General features: G+C 38.3%; 1 protein-coding gene across 1 annotated transcript in view; it reads right to left on the bottom strand.

The window, feature by feature from the left end:
* Positions 1 to 422: 422 nt before the first annotated feature.
* The window catches only part of LOC138319805 (serine/threonine-protein kinase D2-like), a 44,439-nt gene continuing 24,776 nt past the window's right edge, over positions 423 to 20,085 (bottom strand). The window contains exons 3-4 of the mRNA XM_069262935.1: positions 953 to 1,084; positions 423 to 430 (exon numbers count right to left, since the gene is read on the bottom strand). Of these exons, the coding sequence (XP_069119036.1) occupies positions 423 to 430; positions 953 to 1,084 (140 nt within the window). The remainder of the gene's footprint in view (positions 431 to 952; positions 1,085 to 20,085) is intronic.

The raw sequence follows: 20,085 nt of genomic DNA, 5'->3' as shown, positions 1-20,085 counted from the left end.
TTGTAACATACATTCACACTTTTGGTAGTATTTATGACACTGTGACGTACATTCACACTTTTGGTCGTATTTATGTAATTATAACATACATTCACACTTTTGGTCGTATTTATGATACTGTTACATACATTCACACTTTTGGTTGTATTTATGATATTGTAACGTAGATTCACACTTTTGGTCGTATTTATGTAATTATAACATACATTCACACTTTTGGTCGTATTTATGACATTGTAACGTACATTCACACTTTTGGTTGTATTTATGACATTGTAACGTAGATTCACACTTTTGGTCGTATTTATGTAATTATAACATACATTCACACTTTTGGTCGTATTTATGATACTTGTAATGTACATTCACACTTTTGGTCGTAATCATGATATTGTAACGTACATTCACACTTTTGGTCGTATTTATGATACTGTAATGTACATTCACACTTATGGTTGTATTTATGATATTGTAACGTAGATTCACACTTTTGGTCGTATTTATGATATTGTAACGTACATTCACACTTTTGGTCGTATTTATGATATTGTAACATACAGTCACACTTTTGGTCGTATTTATGATATTGTAATGTACATTCACACTTTTGGTCATATTTATGATATTGTAACGTACATTCACACTTTTGGTCGTATTTTATGATATTGTAACGTACATTCACACTTTTGGTCGTATTTATGATATTGTAATGTACATTCACACTTTTGGTCGTATTTATGATATTGTAACGTACATTCACACTTTTGGTCGTATTTATGATATTGTAATGTACATTCACACTTTTGGTCATATTTATGATATTGTAACATACAGTCACAATTTTTGGTCGTATTTATGATATTGTAACGGACATTCACACTTAAGGCCCTGTTTCATGATATTGTAACGTACCTTCACACTTAAGGCCCTGTTTTATAATATTGTAACGTACCTTCACACTTAAGGCCCTGTTTTACAAGTCCAAAGAGCATTTCCCCACAAAAGTCACAGAAGTGTGGAGACTTATAGGAGTGAACAAACAGAAGGTGTGGTCGGATCTGTAGGTCCTCCATCGTAGTCTGAGCTGTAGCAGAAACAAATACTTCACAGAAAATACAAAATAAATGATACATCCTGTTTCAGTATCACGTGATTAAAACAGTAAATAAAATTCATTATGATACGTTTAATTTGTTATACTTTGATTTATGAACTAGTGAGGTTTTTGATCAAATTGCTTTTTTCGGGTTTTAAATTTTGTACTCATTTCTACAGCTGTCTGCACACCATCAGCTAAGTCAAGCATAATATGGTCTCAAAAACAGCCCAGTACTTATCCATAGTGTACTACATAGTACATTTGTACTGAGACATACATTGTTCAATATCATCATACCTAGGTACAATATTGGTAGTTATCTTCACAAAGTTCTCTGAAAATGAAAGTACAGTGTGTTGTGATCTGATTCTATATCAGTGTAGTATTTACTGGTGAAATATATAACTAAGGTTTGGTCAGACAATTAAAGGCACTATTAATAAAGGTATACATCATACTGCTTAATCAGAATTTGTTTTCAAATCCTCATTTTTCAATACTCTATTTTGTGTATGAAGTGAACATAAAGAAAACATGAAATAAGTTGATGATCACACAAATGAAGGAACGAGAGGCATTCTTTTAGACGTTATCAGTGATGACCAATGCCTACCTTCTACTGAAGGCTTTAGGTAGGGACTACCCATCTACTTCCTCTAATGTCTACCTCCTACTGAAGGCTTTTAGACCAGTCAATCTAGCCTTAAAAATAGCTGAACCTCAAACTAATTGCAACAGAAGCAACTATGCATTTTTCTTACTCCTTGATATGTAGTAAATGATGTATTAAAATTCCCAAATAATCCCAAAAGGGGAAAATTGAAAAATATCAGTTTTTCTAAGACATATATAGCCTCGCAGATAAGCACTGTAGATTAAGGGGGTTGGGTAATAAACTTATTCTTTCTCGGAAAGTATTTATATGTATACATCATATACTTGCAATATTACAATAAAGATAGATTTAAACTTTGTTATGATATTTGTTTCTGTAAAAATCATTCTATCATGAAGGTCAAATAAAGGTCAAAACTGACGAATTGGTGAAAAAGCAGCAGTGTTTTCAGATTTACTCTCGTTGTAGGTTTATAATGCATTATATCACTTATACCATTTTCATCTTTGTACAAAGTTAAAATAAATGAATACAAACTACAAAATATAACCATGGCAACTATATAATGTCCCATTACATTGTTAGCTCGCCTCTCAGAGCTTACGGAATCACTTTGGTGTTACATGTAGTGTTGGCGTTGGAAATCCCATGTTAAGGTTTTGGTTGTGTGTTGTAATATATACTGCTATTCTTAACACCTGACATTGATTTCTACAATATTCTTAGATTAAAATTGTTGTGATAAGTATGGACAAGCATTTAAAGAAGGGCAATGCTGGATTTGGAGAATTTCAAGAGTCCCCATTGGCCGAAGTAGGCAGGTTAAGGTTTTGGTGCAAGTGTTGAAATACTGTTCTCTGTCACAACTGACATTTATTTCTGCAATAATTTTGGTTAATAATTGTGGTATATGGACAATGATTTAAAGGGGGAAATGCTGGATTTTGATAATTCCAAATGGCTCAATGGACCAAAAGGTTAAATTACATAATGACATTGCTATAATTTATACTTTTGCCAAAGGGATTTCTTTGATGAAGGTAGTCTAATACAAAGGTTGTATCTTTCCCTTTGTGTTGGTCATTGGTTATATAATTAACCTCAGTGGTGTGATAACTAAAATCACATAAAAATAGACATCAACTACAGAATAACTATTTATTAATTACCATATCCACCATAATTAGCACCCAGTGCACTTACAAATTATAACAAATGGAAATGCCGTTGTAAATTTGTTCTGATGACGGTTGGCCTAGCCATCCGAAACATGTAAAAATAAATACCTACAAATTCACGGAATCTTTGGTGTTGATGCTCCATCCTTCTTCATACTTGTAAATTATAACAAAGATTAAAAGGGGCGCTCTTTAGGTAACGAAAATGTAAGTTGTGGACAAAAAAACCTCTAACAAAAGTCGGACATTTTTACCCTTTCCACACAGATGGAACATTAATCTGTCACAGTAAACATACATATGCTTTCTTTTCCTTTGATTACACATTAGTAGGTAATGATTCACATGTGGAAGACTCATAAGTTCATGTAATATGGAATACGATGCCTGTAAGCATCACACAGTTGTAAAACATCGTTAAATTTATGGGATGACGGGGGCATTTATATAACTTCAGCATTAAGGGAGTGGGACGACTGGTTCACCCGTCAGTATAATATCTTCGGCGGCATGCTTCAGTGATATAATACTATAAAAAAGGCCAAGACTTCCACTATACAACACGAATAAAACCACAGTCTCCCAAAACACGCACCACGCACTTCATATATGGGAGGTCATCCTTACATGATCTTAGCTGTTGATAGGACGTTAATTTAATCAAACAAACAAGCAAGCAAACAAACAAACAGACAAACATATCAATTCCTCCAGAAGAGGGGAGGGGCGCCAATTACGTCGAATACAGTATGTATATAAAGAACTAAAATGATTAAGAAGCGGAACCAATATATGACGTCAAATTGTTTAAAATGTAATTAGCGGAGTGATGTGACAGTATTGTCCTTGTACCAGTAACTTATCTACAGATAATACAGCCTCGTGTATATTATGGTTTGTGTCATGGAGATTGGTTGTGGTCTACAACATTACGTTGACGTTGTATAAAGTGATATTCTAAAAAGTAAGAACGATTTATATTTTTGGCGGGAACCCACTGGTTACATTATATTCGTTAACTTCCATATGTACATGTGTGTAGAAAAGCGGAGTTCAATTTTCATCTATACTTTAAAATAAACTTTCTTCAAATCTAATTACAATCAGACTTGGGACCAGAGGAAATAATTCGTTATAACAGAAATTCGATATAGAGTTTCTGAAACTATAAGTTCATTAAAGTCATAGCCCGATTGCACCCCGAATCAACGCAGTTATCAAGCTAACTCACAAATTCCGAAGTCAGCAACAATGTGTTCTTTGGCAGATTTTCCATTATCGACAATTAATTGTACACTTGTTTGATCGTATTTGATTTGCTATTAATTAATTCCCCTATTGACTTTATTCATCACTGTGTGTATTTACTTCTTATTCAGAGGTACATATATATGCCCTTTGACATTTGTTTGTTGAAATAGTTATTTAATTTGCTTGATATTGTTGTTTCTGTTATTAATAAGAAGGTGTAAAAGTCTCTAACATGATGACTAGTTTTCACTGTAAAGCCATTTTTCAAGATGTATCCATAAAGAACATGTAGAAGTTGATTATCATATATGTACATGTAGATTAATTGGAAACATACATACATGTACATCCCCAACCTGGCAAGTTCACTTTCTAATTCTGCTTCTTCCAGTTTCATTTCTAAACATTTCCTCAAACATATAAATGCTCTGATTGGACATTGTTTTACCGTCTTTGTGAATTTGATAACCGAACTCTGCTAAAAGAGTTTATACAAAAGTTTTACCATACAAATTAGCATTTAATTGTGGTTTAAAGGAGCCCCATAGGTCCATTGAATATCGTAGATTTTAATAGAGCTTTATGCTCCGTTAACTTTTATGGACATTTGTGCAACATAATATTTTCTGGAAATGACATCATCAAGTTAATGACGGTTTAATGAAGGTTTAATCTTCGATTAACTTTTAATAGACCTTTGAACAACTGGCCCCAGATAAATAAATACATGGAACTAACTGACCATTAGTATATCTGTTATATGTAGAGCTATGACACGTATTAAGAAATGAAGTGGCAATAAAGTAAAATAAATACTGAAATAAAAGAAAATAGTACATATAAAATACACAATTAGAAACCAAAACAATAATGAGGTGACAAACATCCAAACCATTCTTCGGAATTAGTATTAAATATTGAATTTTATCGGAAATATGTGTAAAATGGAAATTTTGATCAATATCTCGCTAGTACAAACAGGTTTCCATACTTTTTTTTCGTAAATGAAACAGGGTTATTAAAACTGGCAAACTTTTAAAACTTAAATACATCGTATTGACAGAACCATTACTCATTAAAGATGAATTAAAGCATATACTACACTGGCAAAATATCGAAATTAAAATATGTTTAATTTAACATAAATACAGTTATGTTGTCATCACTTTGTACTTCCATCGGGTAGGAGTTACCGTCACCGATCGCTAACCATTTCAACACTTAAAGACATATGTGAAGCACATGGTATTATGTATAATATAACTTAAAATAATCATGAACTTAGCTCACACTATCATAAAACCTGCCAAAGATGCACGATTGTGAATAATCAATGTTTTTGTTTATGTAAATTGTATTCGTGTGTCCAATCATGCCAACATTGTAGCTCTTTTCCGCCTCCTTTGTGGAACTCTTCCGATCTACGGTGGCCCATACGGGACACATTTACCGGCGCTGTAGATGACTTTATAAATAGGTAAAATTAACCACTTTCCCCTTATGGGATTTTTTGGGAATTTTTACCAGTTACTTATAGTCGAAATCTAAAAACATTTCAACAAAAATAATTTCTGTTGCAATTAGTTTGACGTTGAAACCTAGTTTGACTGGACTATTTAGGTAAGGACTACCCATCTACTCCTTCTATTGTCTACCTCCTACTGAAGGCTTTAGGTAGGGACTACCCCTGTACTCCCTCTAATGTCTACCTCCTACTGAAGGCTTTAGGTAAGGACTACCCATCTACTCTCTCTGTCTACCTCCTACTGAAGGCTTTAGGTAGGGACTACCCATCTACTCCCTCTAATGTCTACCTCCTACTGAAGGCTTTAGGTAAGGACTACCCATCTACTCCCTCTAATGTCTACCTCCTACTGAAGGCTTTAGGTAGGGACTACCCATCTACTCCCTCTAATGTCTACCTCCTACTGAAGGCTTTAGGTAGGGACTACCCATCTACTCCCTCTAATGTCTACCTCCTACTGAAGGCTTTAGGTAGGGACTACCCCTCTACTCCCTCTAATGTCTACCTCCTACTGAAGGCTTTAGGTAGGGACTACCCATCTACTCCCTCTAATGTCTACCTCCTACTGAAGGCTTTAGGTAGGGACTACCCATCTACTCCCTCTAATGTCTACCTCCTACTGAAGGCTTTAGGTAAGGACTACCCATCTACTCCCTCTAATGTCTACCTCCTACTGAAGGCTTTAGGTAGGGACTACCCATCTACTCCCTCTAATGTCTACCTCCTACTGAAGGCTTTAGGTAAGGACTACCCATCTACTCCCTCTAATGTCTATACCTCCTACTGAAGGCTTTAGGTAGGGACCACCCATCTACTCCCTCTAATGTCTACCTCCTACTGAAGGCTTTAGGTAAGGACTACCCATCTACTCCCTCTAATGTCTACCTCCTACTGAAGGCTTTAGGTAAGGACTACCCGTCTACTCCCTCTAATGTCTACCTCCTACTGAAGGCTTTAGGTAGGGACTACCCATCTACTCCCTCTAATGTCTACCTCCTACTGAAGGCTTTAGGTAAGGACCACCCATCTACTCCCTCTAATGTCTACCTCATACTGAAGGCTTTAGGTAAGGACCACCCATCTACTTCCTCTAATGTCTACCTCCTACTGAAGGCTTTAGGTAAGGACTAACCGTCTACTCCCTCTAATGTCTACCTCCTACTGAAGCTTTAGGTAAGGACTACCTCTACTCCTCTAATGTCTTCCTACTAAGGCTTAGGTAAGGACTACCCATCTACTCCTTCTAATGTCTACCTCCTACTGAAGGCTTTAGGTAAGGACTACCCATCTACTCCCTCTAATGTCTACCTCCTACTGAAGGCTTTAGGTAAGGACCACCCATCTACTCCCTCTAATGTCTACCTCCTACTGAAGGCTTTAGGTAGGGACTACACCTCTACTCCCTCTAATGTCTACCTCCTACTGAAGGCTTTAGGTAGGGACTACACCTCTACTCCCTCTAATGTCTACCTCCTACTGAAGGCTTTAGGTAAGGACCACCCATCTACTCCCTCTAATGTCTACCTCATACTGAAGGCTTTAGGTAAGGACTACCCATCTACTCCCTCTAATGTCTACCTCCTACTGAAGGCTTTAGGTAGGGACTACCCATCTACTCCCTCTAATGTCTACCTCCTACTGAAGGCTTTAGGTAGGGACTACACCATCTACTCCATCTAATGTCTACCTCCTACTGAAGGCTTTAGGTAAGGACTACCCATCTACTCCTTCTAATGTCTACCTCCTACTGAAGGCTTTAGGTAGGGACTACCCATCTACTTCCTCTAATGTCTACCTCCTACTGAAAGGCTTTAGGTAAGGACTACCCATCTACTCCCTCTAATGTCTACCTCCTACTGAAGGCTTTAGGTAAGGACTACCCATCTACTCCCTCTAATGTCTACCTCCTACTGAAGGCTTTAGTAAGGGACTACCCATCTACTCCCTCTAATGTCTACCTCCTACTGAAGGCTTTAGGTAGGGACCACCCCTCTACTCCCTCTAATGTCTACCTCCTACTGAAGGCTTTAGGTAGGGACACCCCTACCCTCTAATGTCTACCTCTACTGAAGGCTTTAGGTAGGACTACCCATCTACTCCCTCTAATGTCTACCTCCTACTGAAGGCTTTAGGTAGGGACTACCCCTCTACTCCCTCTAATGTCTACCTTCTACTGAAAGGCTTTAGGTAAGGACTACCCATCTACTTCCTCTAATGTCTATACCTCCTACTGAAGGCTTTAGGTAGGGACTACCCCTAAACTCCCTCTAATGTCTACCTCATACTAAAGGCTTTAGGTAAGGACTACCCATCTACTCCCTCTAATGTCTATACCTCCTACTGAAGGCTTTAGGTAGGGACTACCCCTAAACTCCCTCTATTGTCTACCTCCTACTGAAGGCTTTAGGTAAGGACTACCCATCTACTTCCTCTAATGTCTACCTCCTACTGAAGGCTTTAGGTAAGGACTACCCATCTACTCCCTCTAATGTCTACCTCCTACTGAAGGCTTTAGGTAGGGACTACCCATCTACTCCCTCTAATGTCTACCTCCTACTGAAGGCTTTAGGTAGGGACTACCCCTAAATTCCCTCTAATGTCTACCTTATACTGAAGGCTTTAGGTAGGGACTACCCATCTACTCCCTCTAATGTCTACCTCCTACTGAAGGCTTTAGGTAGGGACTACCCCTCTACTCCCTCTAATGTCTACCTCCTACTGAAGGCTTTAGGTAGGGACTACCCCTCTACTCCCTCTAATGTCTACCTCCTACTGAAGGCTTTAGGTAGGGACTACCCATCTACTTCCTCTAATGTCTACCTCATACTGAAGGCTTTAGGTAAGGACTACCCATCTACTCCCTCTAATGTCTACCTCCTACTGAAGGCTTTAGGTAAGGACTACCCATCTACTCCCTCTAATGTCTACCTCCTACTGAAGGCTTTAGGTAAGGACTACCCATCTACTCCCTCTAATGTTTACCTCCTACTGAAGGCTTTAGGTAAGGACTACCCATCTACTCCCTCTAATGTCTACCTTCTACTGAAGGCTTTAGGTAAGGACTACCCATCTACTCCTTCTATTGTCTACCTCCTACTGAAGGCTTTAGGTAAGGACTACCCATCTACTCCCTCTAATGTCTACCTCCTACTGAAGGCTTTAGGTAGGGACTACCCATCTACTCCCTCTAATGTCTATCTTCTACTGAAGGCTTTAGGTAAGGACTACCCATCAACTTCCTCTAATGTCTACCTCCTACTGAAGGCTTTAAGTAGGGATTACCCATCTACTCCCTCTAATGTCTACCTACTACTTGAAGGCTTTAGGTAAGGACTACCCCATCTACTCCCTCTAATGTCTACCTCCTACTGAAGGCTTTAGGTAGGGACTACCCGTCTACTCCCTCTAATGTCTACCTCCTACTAAAGGCTTTAGGTAAGGACCACCCCTCTACTCCCTCTAATGTCTACCTCCTACTGAAGGCTTTAGGTAGGGACTACCCATCTACTCCCTCTAATGTCTACCTCCTACTGAAGGCTTTAGGTAGGGACTACCCCTCTACTCCCTCTAATGTCTACCTTCTACTGAAGGCTTTAGGTAAGGACTACCCATCTACTTCCTCTAATGTCTATACCTCCTACTGAAGGCTTTAGGTAGGGACTACCCCTAAACTCCCTCTAATGTCTACCTCATACTGAAGGCTTTAGGTAAGGACTACCCATCTACTCCCTCTAATGTCTATACCTCCTACTGAAGGCTTTAGGTAGGGACTACCCCTAAACTCCCTCTATTGTCTACCTCCTACTGAAGGCTTTAGGTAAGGACTACCCATCTACTTCCTCTAATGTCTACCTCCTACTGAAGGCTTTAGGTAAGGACTACCCATCTACTCCCTCTAATGTCTACCTCCTACTGAAGGCTTTAGGTAGGGACTACCCATCTACTCCCTCTAATGTCTACCTCCTACTGAAGGCTTTAGGTAGGGACTACCCCTAAACTCCCTCTAATGTCTACCTCATACTGAAGGCCTTAGGTAGGGACTACCCCTCAACTTCCTCTAATGTCTACCTCCTACTGAAGGCTTTAGGTAGGGACTATCCATCTACTCCCTCTAATGTCTATCTCCTACTGAAGGCTTTAGGAAGCAACTACCCCTCTACTCCCTCTAATGTCTACCTCCTACTGAAGGCTTTAGGTAGGGACTACCCATCTACTTCCTCTAATGTCTACCTCATACTGAAGGCTTTAGGTAAGGACTACCCATCTACTCCCTCTAATGTTTACCTCCTACTGAAGGCTTTAGGTAGGGACTACCCATCTACTTCCTCTAATGTCTACCTCCTACTGAAGGCTTTAGGTAGGGACTACCCATCTACTCCCTCTAATGTTTACCTCCTACTGAAGGCTTTAGGTAAGGACTACCCATCTACTCCCTCTAATGTCTACCTTCTACTGAAGGCTTTAGGTAAGGACTACCCATCTACTCCTTCTATTGTCTACCTCCTACTGAAGGCTTTAGGTAAGGACTACCCATCTACTCCCTCTAATGTCTACCTCCTACTGAAGGCTTTAGGTAGGGACTACCCATCTACTCCCTCTAATGTCTATCTTCTACTGAAGGCTTTAGGTAAGGACTACCCATCTACTCCTTCTATTGTCTACCTCCTACTGAAGGCTTTAGGTAAGGACTACCCATCTACTCCCTCTAATGTCTACCTCCTACTGAAGGCTTTAGGTAGGGACTACCCATCTACTCCCTCTAATGTCTACCTCCTACTGAAGGCTTTAGGTAGGGACTACCCATCTACTCCTTCTAATGTCTACCTCCTACTGAAGGCTTTAGGTAGGGACTACCCATCTACTCCCTCTAATGTCTACCTCCTACTGAAGGCTTTAGGTAGGGACTACCCATCTACTTCCTCTAATGTCTACCTCCTACTGAAGGCTTTAGGTAGGGACTACCCATCTACTCCCTCTAATGTCTACCTCATACTGAAAGCTTTAGGTAGGGACTACCCATCTACTCCTTCTAATGTCTACCTCCTACTGAAGGCTTTAGGTAAGGACTACCCATCTACTCCCTCTATCGTCTGCCTCCTACTGAAGGCTTTAGGTAAGGACTACCCCTCTACTCCCTCTAATGTCTACCTTCTACTGAAGGCTTTAGGTAAGGACTACCCATCTACTCCCTCTAATGTTTACCTCCTACTGAAGGCTTTAGGTAAGGACTACCCATCTACTCCCTCTAATGTTTACCTCCTACTGAAGGCTTTAGGTAGGGACTACCCCTCAACTTCCTCTAATGTCTACCTCCTACTGAAGGCTTTAGGTAGGAACTACCCATCTACTTCCTCTGATGTCTACCTCCTACTGAAGGCTTTAGGTAAGGACTACCCATCTACTCCCTCTAATGTCTACCTCCTACTGAAGGCTTTAGGTAAGGACTACCCATCTACTCCCTCTAATGTTTACCTCCTACTGAAGGCTTTAGGTAAGGACTACCCCTCTACTCCCTCTAATGTCTACCTCCTACTGAAGGCTTTAGGTAGGGACTACCCATCTACTCTCTCTAATGTCTACCTCCTACTGAAGGCTTTAGGTAAGGACTACCCATCTACTCCTTCTATTGTCTACCTCCTACTGAAGGCTTTAGGTAGGGACTACCCATCTACTTCCTCTAATGTCTACCTCCTACTGAAGGCTTTAGGTAAGGACTATCCATCTACTTCCTCTAATGTCTACCTCCTACTGAAGGCTTTAGGTAGGAACTACCCCTGTACTCCCTCTATTGTCTACCTCCTACTGAAGGCTTTAGGTAGGGACCACCCATCTACTCCCTCTAATGTTTACCTCCTACTGAAGGCTTTAGGTAGGGACTACCCATCTACTTCCTCTAATGTCTACCTCCTACTGAAGGCTTTAGGTAGGAACTACCCATCTACTCCCTCTAATGTTTACCTCCTACTGAAGGCTTTAGGTAAGGACTACCCATCTACTCCCTCTAATGTCTACCTCCTACTGAAGGCTTTAGGTAAGGACTACCCATCTACTCCCTCTAATGTTTACCTCCTACTGAAGGCTTTAGGTAAGGACTACCCATCTACTCCCTCTAATGTTTACCTCCTACTGAAGGCTTTAGGTAGGGACTACCCCTCAACTTCCTCTAATGTCTACCTCCTACTGAAGGCTTTAGGTAGGAACTACCCATCTACTTCCTCTGATGTCTACCTCCTACTGAAGGCTTTAGGTAAGGACTATCCATCTACTTCCTCTAATGTCTACCTCCTACTGAAGGCTTTAGGTAGGAACTACCCCTGTACTCCCTCTATTGTCTACCTCCTACTGAAGGCTTTAGGTAGGGACCACCCATCTACTCCCTCTAATGTTTACCTCCTACTGAAGGCTTTAGGTAGGGACTACCCATCTACTTCCTCTAATGTCTACCTCCTACTGAAGGCTTTAGGTAGGAACTACCCATCTACTCCCTCTAATGTCTACCTCCTACTGAAGGCTTTAGGTAAGGACTACACCTCTACTCCCTCTAATGTCTACCTCCTACTGAAGGCCTTAGGTAGGGACTACCCCTCAACTTCCTCTAATGTCTACCTCCTACTGAAGGCTTTAGGTAGGGACTATCCATCTACTCCCTCTAATGTCTATCTCCTACTGAAGGCTTTAGGAAGCAACTACCCCTCTACTCCCTCTAATGTCTACCTCCTACTGAAGGCTTTAGGTAGGGACTACCCATCTACTTCCTCTAATGTCTACCTCATACTGAAGGCTTTAGGTAAGGACTACCCATCTACTCCCTCTAATGTTTACCTCCTACTGAAGGCTTTAGGTAGGGACTACCCATCTACTTCCTCTAATGTCTACCTCCTACTGAAGGCTTTAGGTAGGAACTACCCATCTACTCCCTCTAATGTCTACCTCCTACTGAAGGCTTTAGGTAGGAACTACCCCTGTACTCCCTCTATTGTCTACCTCCTACTGAAGGCTTTAGGTAAGGACTACCCATCTACTCCCTCTAATGTGTACCTCCTACTGAAGGCTTTAGGTAAGGACTACCCATCTACTCCCTCTAATGTCTACCTCCTACTGAAGGCTTTAGGTAGGAACTACCCCTGTACTCCCTCTATTGTCTACCTCCTACTGAAGGCTTTAGGTAGGGACTACCCATCTACTTCCTCTAATGTCTACCTCCTACTGAAGGCTTTAGGTAAGGACTACCCATCTACTCCCTCTAATGTCTACCTCCTACTGAAGGCTTTAGGTAGGGACTACACCTCTACTCCCTCTAATGTCTACCTTCTACTGAAGGCTTTAGGTAGGGACTACCCATCTACTCCTTCTAATGTCTACCTCCTACTAAAGGCTTTAGGTAAGGACTACCCATCTACTCCCTCTAATGTTTACCTCCTACTGAAGGCTTTAGGTAAGGACTACCCATCTACTTCCTCTAATGTCTACCTCCTACTGAAGGCTTTAGGTAAGGACTACCCATCTACTCCCTCTAATGTCTACCTCCTACTGAAGGCTTTAGGTAAGGACTACCCATCTACTCCCTCTAATGTCTACCTCCTACTGAAGGCTTTAAGTAGGGACTACCCATCCACTCCCTCTAATGTCTACCTCCTACTGAAGGCTTTAGGTAAGGACTACCCATCTACTCCCTCTAATGTCTACCTCCTACTGAAGGCTTTAGGTAAGGACTACCCATCTACTCCATCTAATGTCTACCTCCTACTGAAGGCTTTAAGTAGGGACTACCCATCCACTCCCTCTAATGTCTATACCTCCTACTGAAGGCTTTAGGTAAGGACTACCCATCTACTCCCTCTAATGTCTACCTCCTACTGAAGGCTTTAGGTAAGGACTACCCATCTACTCCCTCTATCGTCTGCCTCCTACTGAAGGCTTTAGGTAAGGACTACCCATCTACTCCCTCTATTGTCTGCCTCCTACTGAAGGCTTTAGGTAAGGACTACCCATCTACTCCCTCTATCGTCCATACAGTATAATAGTGTCCATACACCAATCTAGCTATAAATAAGTGATATTTATGTGATTTCCTGTCTGACCAGGCTAGCTACTTTAATTCCTTGTGCCTAATCAAGTTTCATACACAAGAGATCATTTTCAGAAAACAGTAATAATGACGATTTAAGAGATTCCATTACATAAACTAAACACAACTATTTTATGATATAGAGACTTAAAGTTAACAATGAGTCAGTCCACATACTCATTATGGCTAAATAGAAATTAATGTAAAATGTAAATGCCCACATTGACCGATGGTTAGGTTGTCCTTACATGTTACAATCCCTCCACCACTGGGTCATGTGTTTGAATCCCAGGTGGCTCAGTTGCCATGTAAGCTGATAGTTTTTCTCTTGGTACTCCAGTTTTCCTCCATTTCCTAAACCTGATATGTCATTACCTGATCGTGGCTGTTAATAGAGGTTATACCCGCCCAATCAAACCCACCATATAGTGTGACAGGACAGAACTGATGTGGGGCTAGCACTAAACACACCTCAACCCACCATATAGTGTGACAGGACAGAACTGATGTGGGGCTAGCACTAAACACACCTCAACCCACCATATAGTGTGACAGGACAGAACTGATGTGGGGCTAGCACTAAACACACCTCAACCCACCATATAGTGTGACAGGACAGAACTGATGTGGGGCTAGCACTAAACACACCTCAACCCACCATATAGTGTGACAGGACAGAACTGATGTGGGGCTAGCACTAAACACACCTCAACCCACCATATAGTGTGACAGGACAGAACTGATGTGGGGCTAGCACTAAAACACCTCAACCCACCATATAGTGTGACAGGACAGAACTGATGTGGGGCTAGCACTAAACACACCTCAACCCACCATATAGTGTGACAGGACAGGACAGAAAACTGTGTGACAGGACAGAACTGATGTGGGGCTAGCACTAAACACACACCTCAACCCACCATATAGTGTGACAGGACAGAACTGATGTGGGGCTAGCACTAAACACACCTCAACCCACCATATAGTGTGACAGGACAGAACTGATGTGGGGCTAGCACTAAACACACCTCAACCCACCTATAGTGTGACAGGACAGAACTGATGTGGGGCTAGCACTAAACACACCTCAACCCACCATATAGTGTGACAGGACAGAACTGATGTGGGGCTAGCACTAAACACACCTCAACCCACCCCTCTTCTCTCTTTTCACCAAGGTGACATAAAAATAGCTGAAAGGCAAGACCAGTATATACTTCAAATCCTTTTGAAACAATAGATCAGAGACATTATTTGATTATTTAGTCTTACATAATCTGAAATCTTTGAAATGAAAATTATTTCCCAATTCTTCTAATATAAATAGAAATTAGTTTTCCTCTAAAGCTGATACATTAACAAGTTCTTTACTATGAATTGTTGTTTTATTTAGTAGACAAACTCGTTAGGTCACACTCAAAATGATTCATACAGGATACATACAGCTGTATATAACTGTGACCGGAGCCCTGGTCGGATTGGGCAGGTCACGTTAACGTTGATGTTGTAGTAGTTCGTCATGATATGGGGGAATTAGCGGGGCGCAATTAACACATAGTATATGATACGAATGTTTATTTACAGATGAGAGGAATTATTACACATGATCCAATGATAATACACAATAGTCACAAATATATATACAGTTGAAGTCGTAGGGGAAAGTCAAGTCACCATGATGAATTAGTCAATTAATGCTATGTATTTGTAATAAACTTCATATAAAATCCAGTAAGTAGAGGAAAAATCCAAATATAAGAATCTCTGATTCTTACTCCTAACTAGACTCTCCAACTCACCCACTAACTAACTGTTGTATCTCCTTAAATAAGAATCCTATATCTACTCTAAATTATAGTGACAGGTGGCAATTGCCTTTTTACTCAAAGTTCTCAAAATAGAGTGACATGTATTTCTCAAGGCAAAAATAGGTGAGAAACAATTAACATGTCTATAAATATAAGTGAAAGGTTTGAGATAATTGAAGGCTTAATCCTTTCCTGTTTGTCCCAGGAAGTAAGGGATTAACTCTGGCACCTTTAGCTAGGATATACTTGACAATGGATAATTAATTACAGGTAAAAATAAAAATGACTTACATATTGACAGAAATGGTTTAGAGAATGATTTTATATTAATTTCCTATAAAATATATGGACTAATTCAATAAAGAGAAAAATATTATAAATTGTACAAATTTAGTATTTGCACTGGTGAAATAACTATACATACATTATAATTACTCCCTTTATACATGTATATAAAATCAATTTGTAGATTAGCTAACTAACTTGTAACTATAGATGTGGCGCACTGTTCTCAGATATATAGAGCTAGTTATAAACTTACTATGAATGTGACAATAAACTCCTCTTCATTTTCAATGTCACAGTGATAGCTTGAGACACATACTCTGACCACAATTAGTCAGTAACAATATGTCCACACCTTTACAATCCTACCTGTACACTGGTCCATTATAGTTTCACTGTGTCCTTATCACCGCACACTTAGTTCCTATTCCTTATCTCAACCCTAGATTCTAATTCTGATTACATATCTTCAGGACAGGCATAAAATTTTAAAATCATATGAACTTATATGTGCACTAAGTGTTCTCATACACATGATGGATTCAATTCTCTGTGGATGTGTCATTACTTGTGTTAACATTAGAACAACCCTTACCTATAAACTTAGATAATTCACCCAAGTCGTATTGTATACTGTACATGTCTAATTACAGTTTCACTATATATAGTCACATTTGCATAAATTACATGTCTATATATATATATAGTCACATTAACATGAATAATATGTGTTTAGTCACATTTACATAAATTACATGTCTATAGTCACATTTACATAAATTACATGTCTATATATAGTCACATTAACATGAATAATATGTGTTTAGTCACATTAAAATAAATTACATGTCTATAGTCACATTGACATAAATTACATGTCTATAGTCACATTGACATAAATTACATGTCTATAGTCACATTTACATAAATTACATGTCTATAGTCACATTGACATAAATTACATGTCTATAGTCACATTTACATAAATTACATGTCTATAGTCACATTTACATAAATAATATGTCTAGTCACATTGACATAAATTACATGTCTATAGTCACATTTACATAAATTACATGTCTATAGTCACATTGACATAAATTACATGTCTATAGTCACATTTACATAAATTACATGTCTATAGTCACATTTACATAAATTATATGTCTAGTCACATTTACATAAATTACATGTCTATAGTCACATTTACATAAATTACATGTCTATGTATAGTCACATTAACATGAATAATATGTGTTTAGTCACATTAAAATAAATTACATGTCTATAGTCACATTTACATAAATTACATGTCTATGTATAGTCACATTAACATGAATAATATGTGTTTAGTCACATTTACATAAATTACATGTCTATAGTCACATTTACATAAATTACATGTCTATAGTCACATTTACATAAATTACATGTCTATAGTCACATTGACATAAATTACATGTCTATAGTCACATTGACATAAATTACATGTCTATAGTCACATTGACATAAATTACATGTCTATAGTCACATTTACATAAATTACATGTCTATAGTCACATTTACATAAATTATATGTCTAGTCACATTGACATAAATTACATGTCTATAGTCACATTTACATAAATTATATGTCTGGTCACATTGACATGAATTACATGTATATAGTCACATTAAAATAAATTACATGTCTATAGTCACATTGACATAAATTACATGTTTATTGCCACATTTCCATAAATTACATGTCTATAGTCACATTTACATAAATTACACATTGTACCTGTAACCATTAAATCCTTAAAGATAGATCAAAATGCCTTTACATCTGAGATTGTACTGCTTCTCTTGTCTAATAGATATGAGGAAATAAGATTTGTATAATTTGCATATGTCTGATTGTAGTTTTATTAATAATTCATTTTCTGTAACAGTTGAACATTAGTCAGGATAAAGTTAATATATATCCTTATAGGTATATCTATACTTTACTGTATAGGCATAGCCTTCTCTACTATGTGTGTCGATCTGAACGTTTGTCAGGATAAAGTGAATATATATCCTTATAGGTATATCTATACTTTACTGTATAGGCATAGCCTTCTCTACTATGTGTGTCGATCTGAACGTTTGTCAGGATAAAGTGAATATATATCCTTATAGGTATATCTATACTTTACTGTATAGGCATAGCCTTCTCTACTATGTGTGTCGATCTGAACGTTTGTCAGGATAAAGTGAATATATATCCTTATAGGTATATCTATACTTTACTGTATAGGCATAGCCTTCTCTACTATGTGTGTCGATCTGAACGTTTGTCAGGATAAAGTGAATATATATCCTTATAGGTATATCTATACTTTACTGTATAGGCATAGCCTTCTCTACTATGTGTGTCGATCTGAACGTTTGTCAGGATAAAGTGAATATATATCCTTATAGGTATATCTATACTTTACTGTATAGGCATAGCCTTCTCTACTATGTGTGTCGATCTGAACGTTTGTCAGGATAAAGTGAATATATATCCTTATAGGTATATCTATACTTTACTGTATAGGCATAGCCTTCTCTACTATGTGTGTCGATCTGAACGTTTGTCAGGATAAAGTGAATATATATCCTTATAGGTATATCTATACTTTACTGTATAGGCATAGCCTTCTCTACTATGTGTGTCGATCTGAACGTTTGTCAGGATAAAGTGAATATATATCCTTATAGGTATATCTATACTTTACTGTATAGGCATAGCCTTCTCTACTATGTGTGTCGATCTGAACGTTTGTCAGGATAAAGTGAATATATATCCTTATAGGTATATCTATACTTTACTGTATAGGCATAGCCTTCTCTACTATGTGTGTCGATCTGAACGTTTGTCAGGATAAAGTGAATATATATCCTTATAGGTATATCTATACTTTACTGTATAGGCATAGCCTTCTCTACTATGTGTGTCGATCTGAACGTTTGTCAGGATAAAGTGAATATATATCCTTATAGGTATATCTATACTTTACTGTATAGGTATAGCCTTCTCTATGTGTGTCGATCTGAACGTTTGTCAGGATAAAGTGAATATATATCCTTATAGGATCACATGGATATGGTTCTTTTTTACCTATCCTTATAGGTATATCTATACTTTACTGTATAGGCATAGCCTTCTCTACTATGTGTGTCGATCTGAACGTTTGTCAGGATAAAGTGAATATATATCCTTATAGGTATATCTATACTTTACTGTATAGGTATAGCCTTCTCTATGTGTGTCGATCTGAACGTTTGTCAGGATAAAGTGAATATATATCCTTATAGGATCACATGGACATGGTTCTTTTTTACCTATCCTTATAGGTATATCTATACTTTACTGTATAGGCATAGCCTTCTCTATAACGGTATATCTATACTTAACTGTATAGGCATAGCCTTCTCTATAAAGGTATATCTATACTTTACTGTATAGGCATAGCCTTCTCTATAAAGGTATATCTATACTTTACTGTATAGGCATAGCCTTCTCTATAAAGGTATATCTATACTTTACTGTATAGGCATAGCCTTCTCTATGTGTGTCGATCTGAACGTTTGTCAGGATAAAGTGAATATATATCCTTATAGGTATATCTATACTTTACTGTATAGGTATAGCCTTCTCTATGTGTGTCGATCTGAACGTTTGTCAGGATAAAGTGAATATATATCCTTATAGGATCACATGGACATGGTTCTTTTTTACTTATCCTTATAGGTATATCTATACTTTACTGTATAGGCATTGCCTTCTCTATAAAGGTATATCTATACTTTACTGTATAGGCATAGCCTTCTCTATAACGGTATATCTATACTTTACTGTATAGGCATAGCCTTCTCTATAAAGGTATATCTATACTTTACTGTATAGGCATAGCCTTCTCTATAAAGGTATATCTATACTTTACTGTATAGGCATAGCCTTCTCTATAAAGGTATATCTATACTTTACTGTATAGGCATAGCCTTCTCTATAAAGGTATCTCCTTCACTACATATACAGGTATATATATCTGTAAGGTTTATTATCACACCTTCTACTTTCAATTACTACAGTGTCACACAGGCCCCTCTTTGGTAAACTGCTTCCAGTAGATCCTGTGAGAACTGAAATTCCTATAAAAATGTCCAATAACCCCACAGCAAAATCAATTATTGGTATATATAATATAAATTAATACAATAATATAGACTATAGATTAACCTTTGA

Source organism: Argopecten irradians, chromosome 3, assembly GCF_041381155.1.
Source record: "Argopecten irradians isolate NY chromosome 3, Ai_NY, whole genome shotgun sequence".
Lineage (NCBI taxonomy): Eukaryota > Metazoa > Mollusca > Bivalvia > Pectinida > Pectinidae > Argopecten > Argopecten irradians.
The sequence above is the reverse complement of the archived record's forward strand: the minus strand, read 5'-3'. Positions and strand labels throughout refer to the sequence as shown.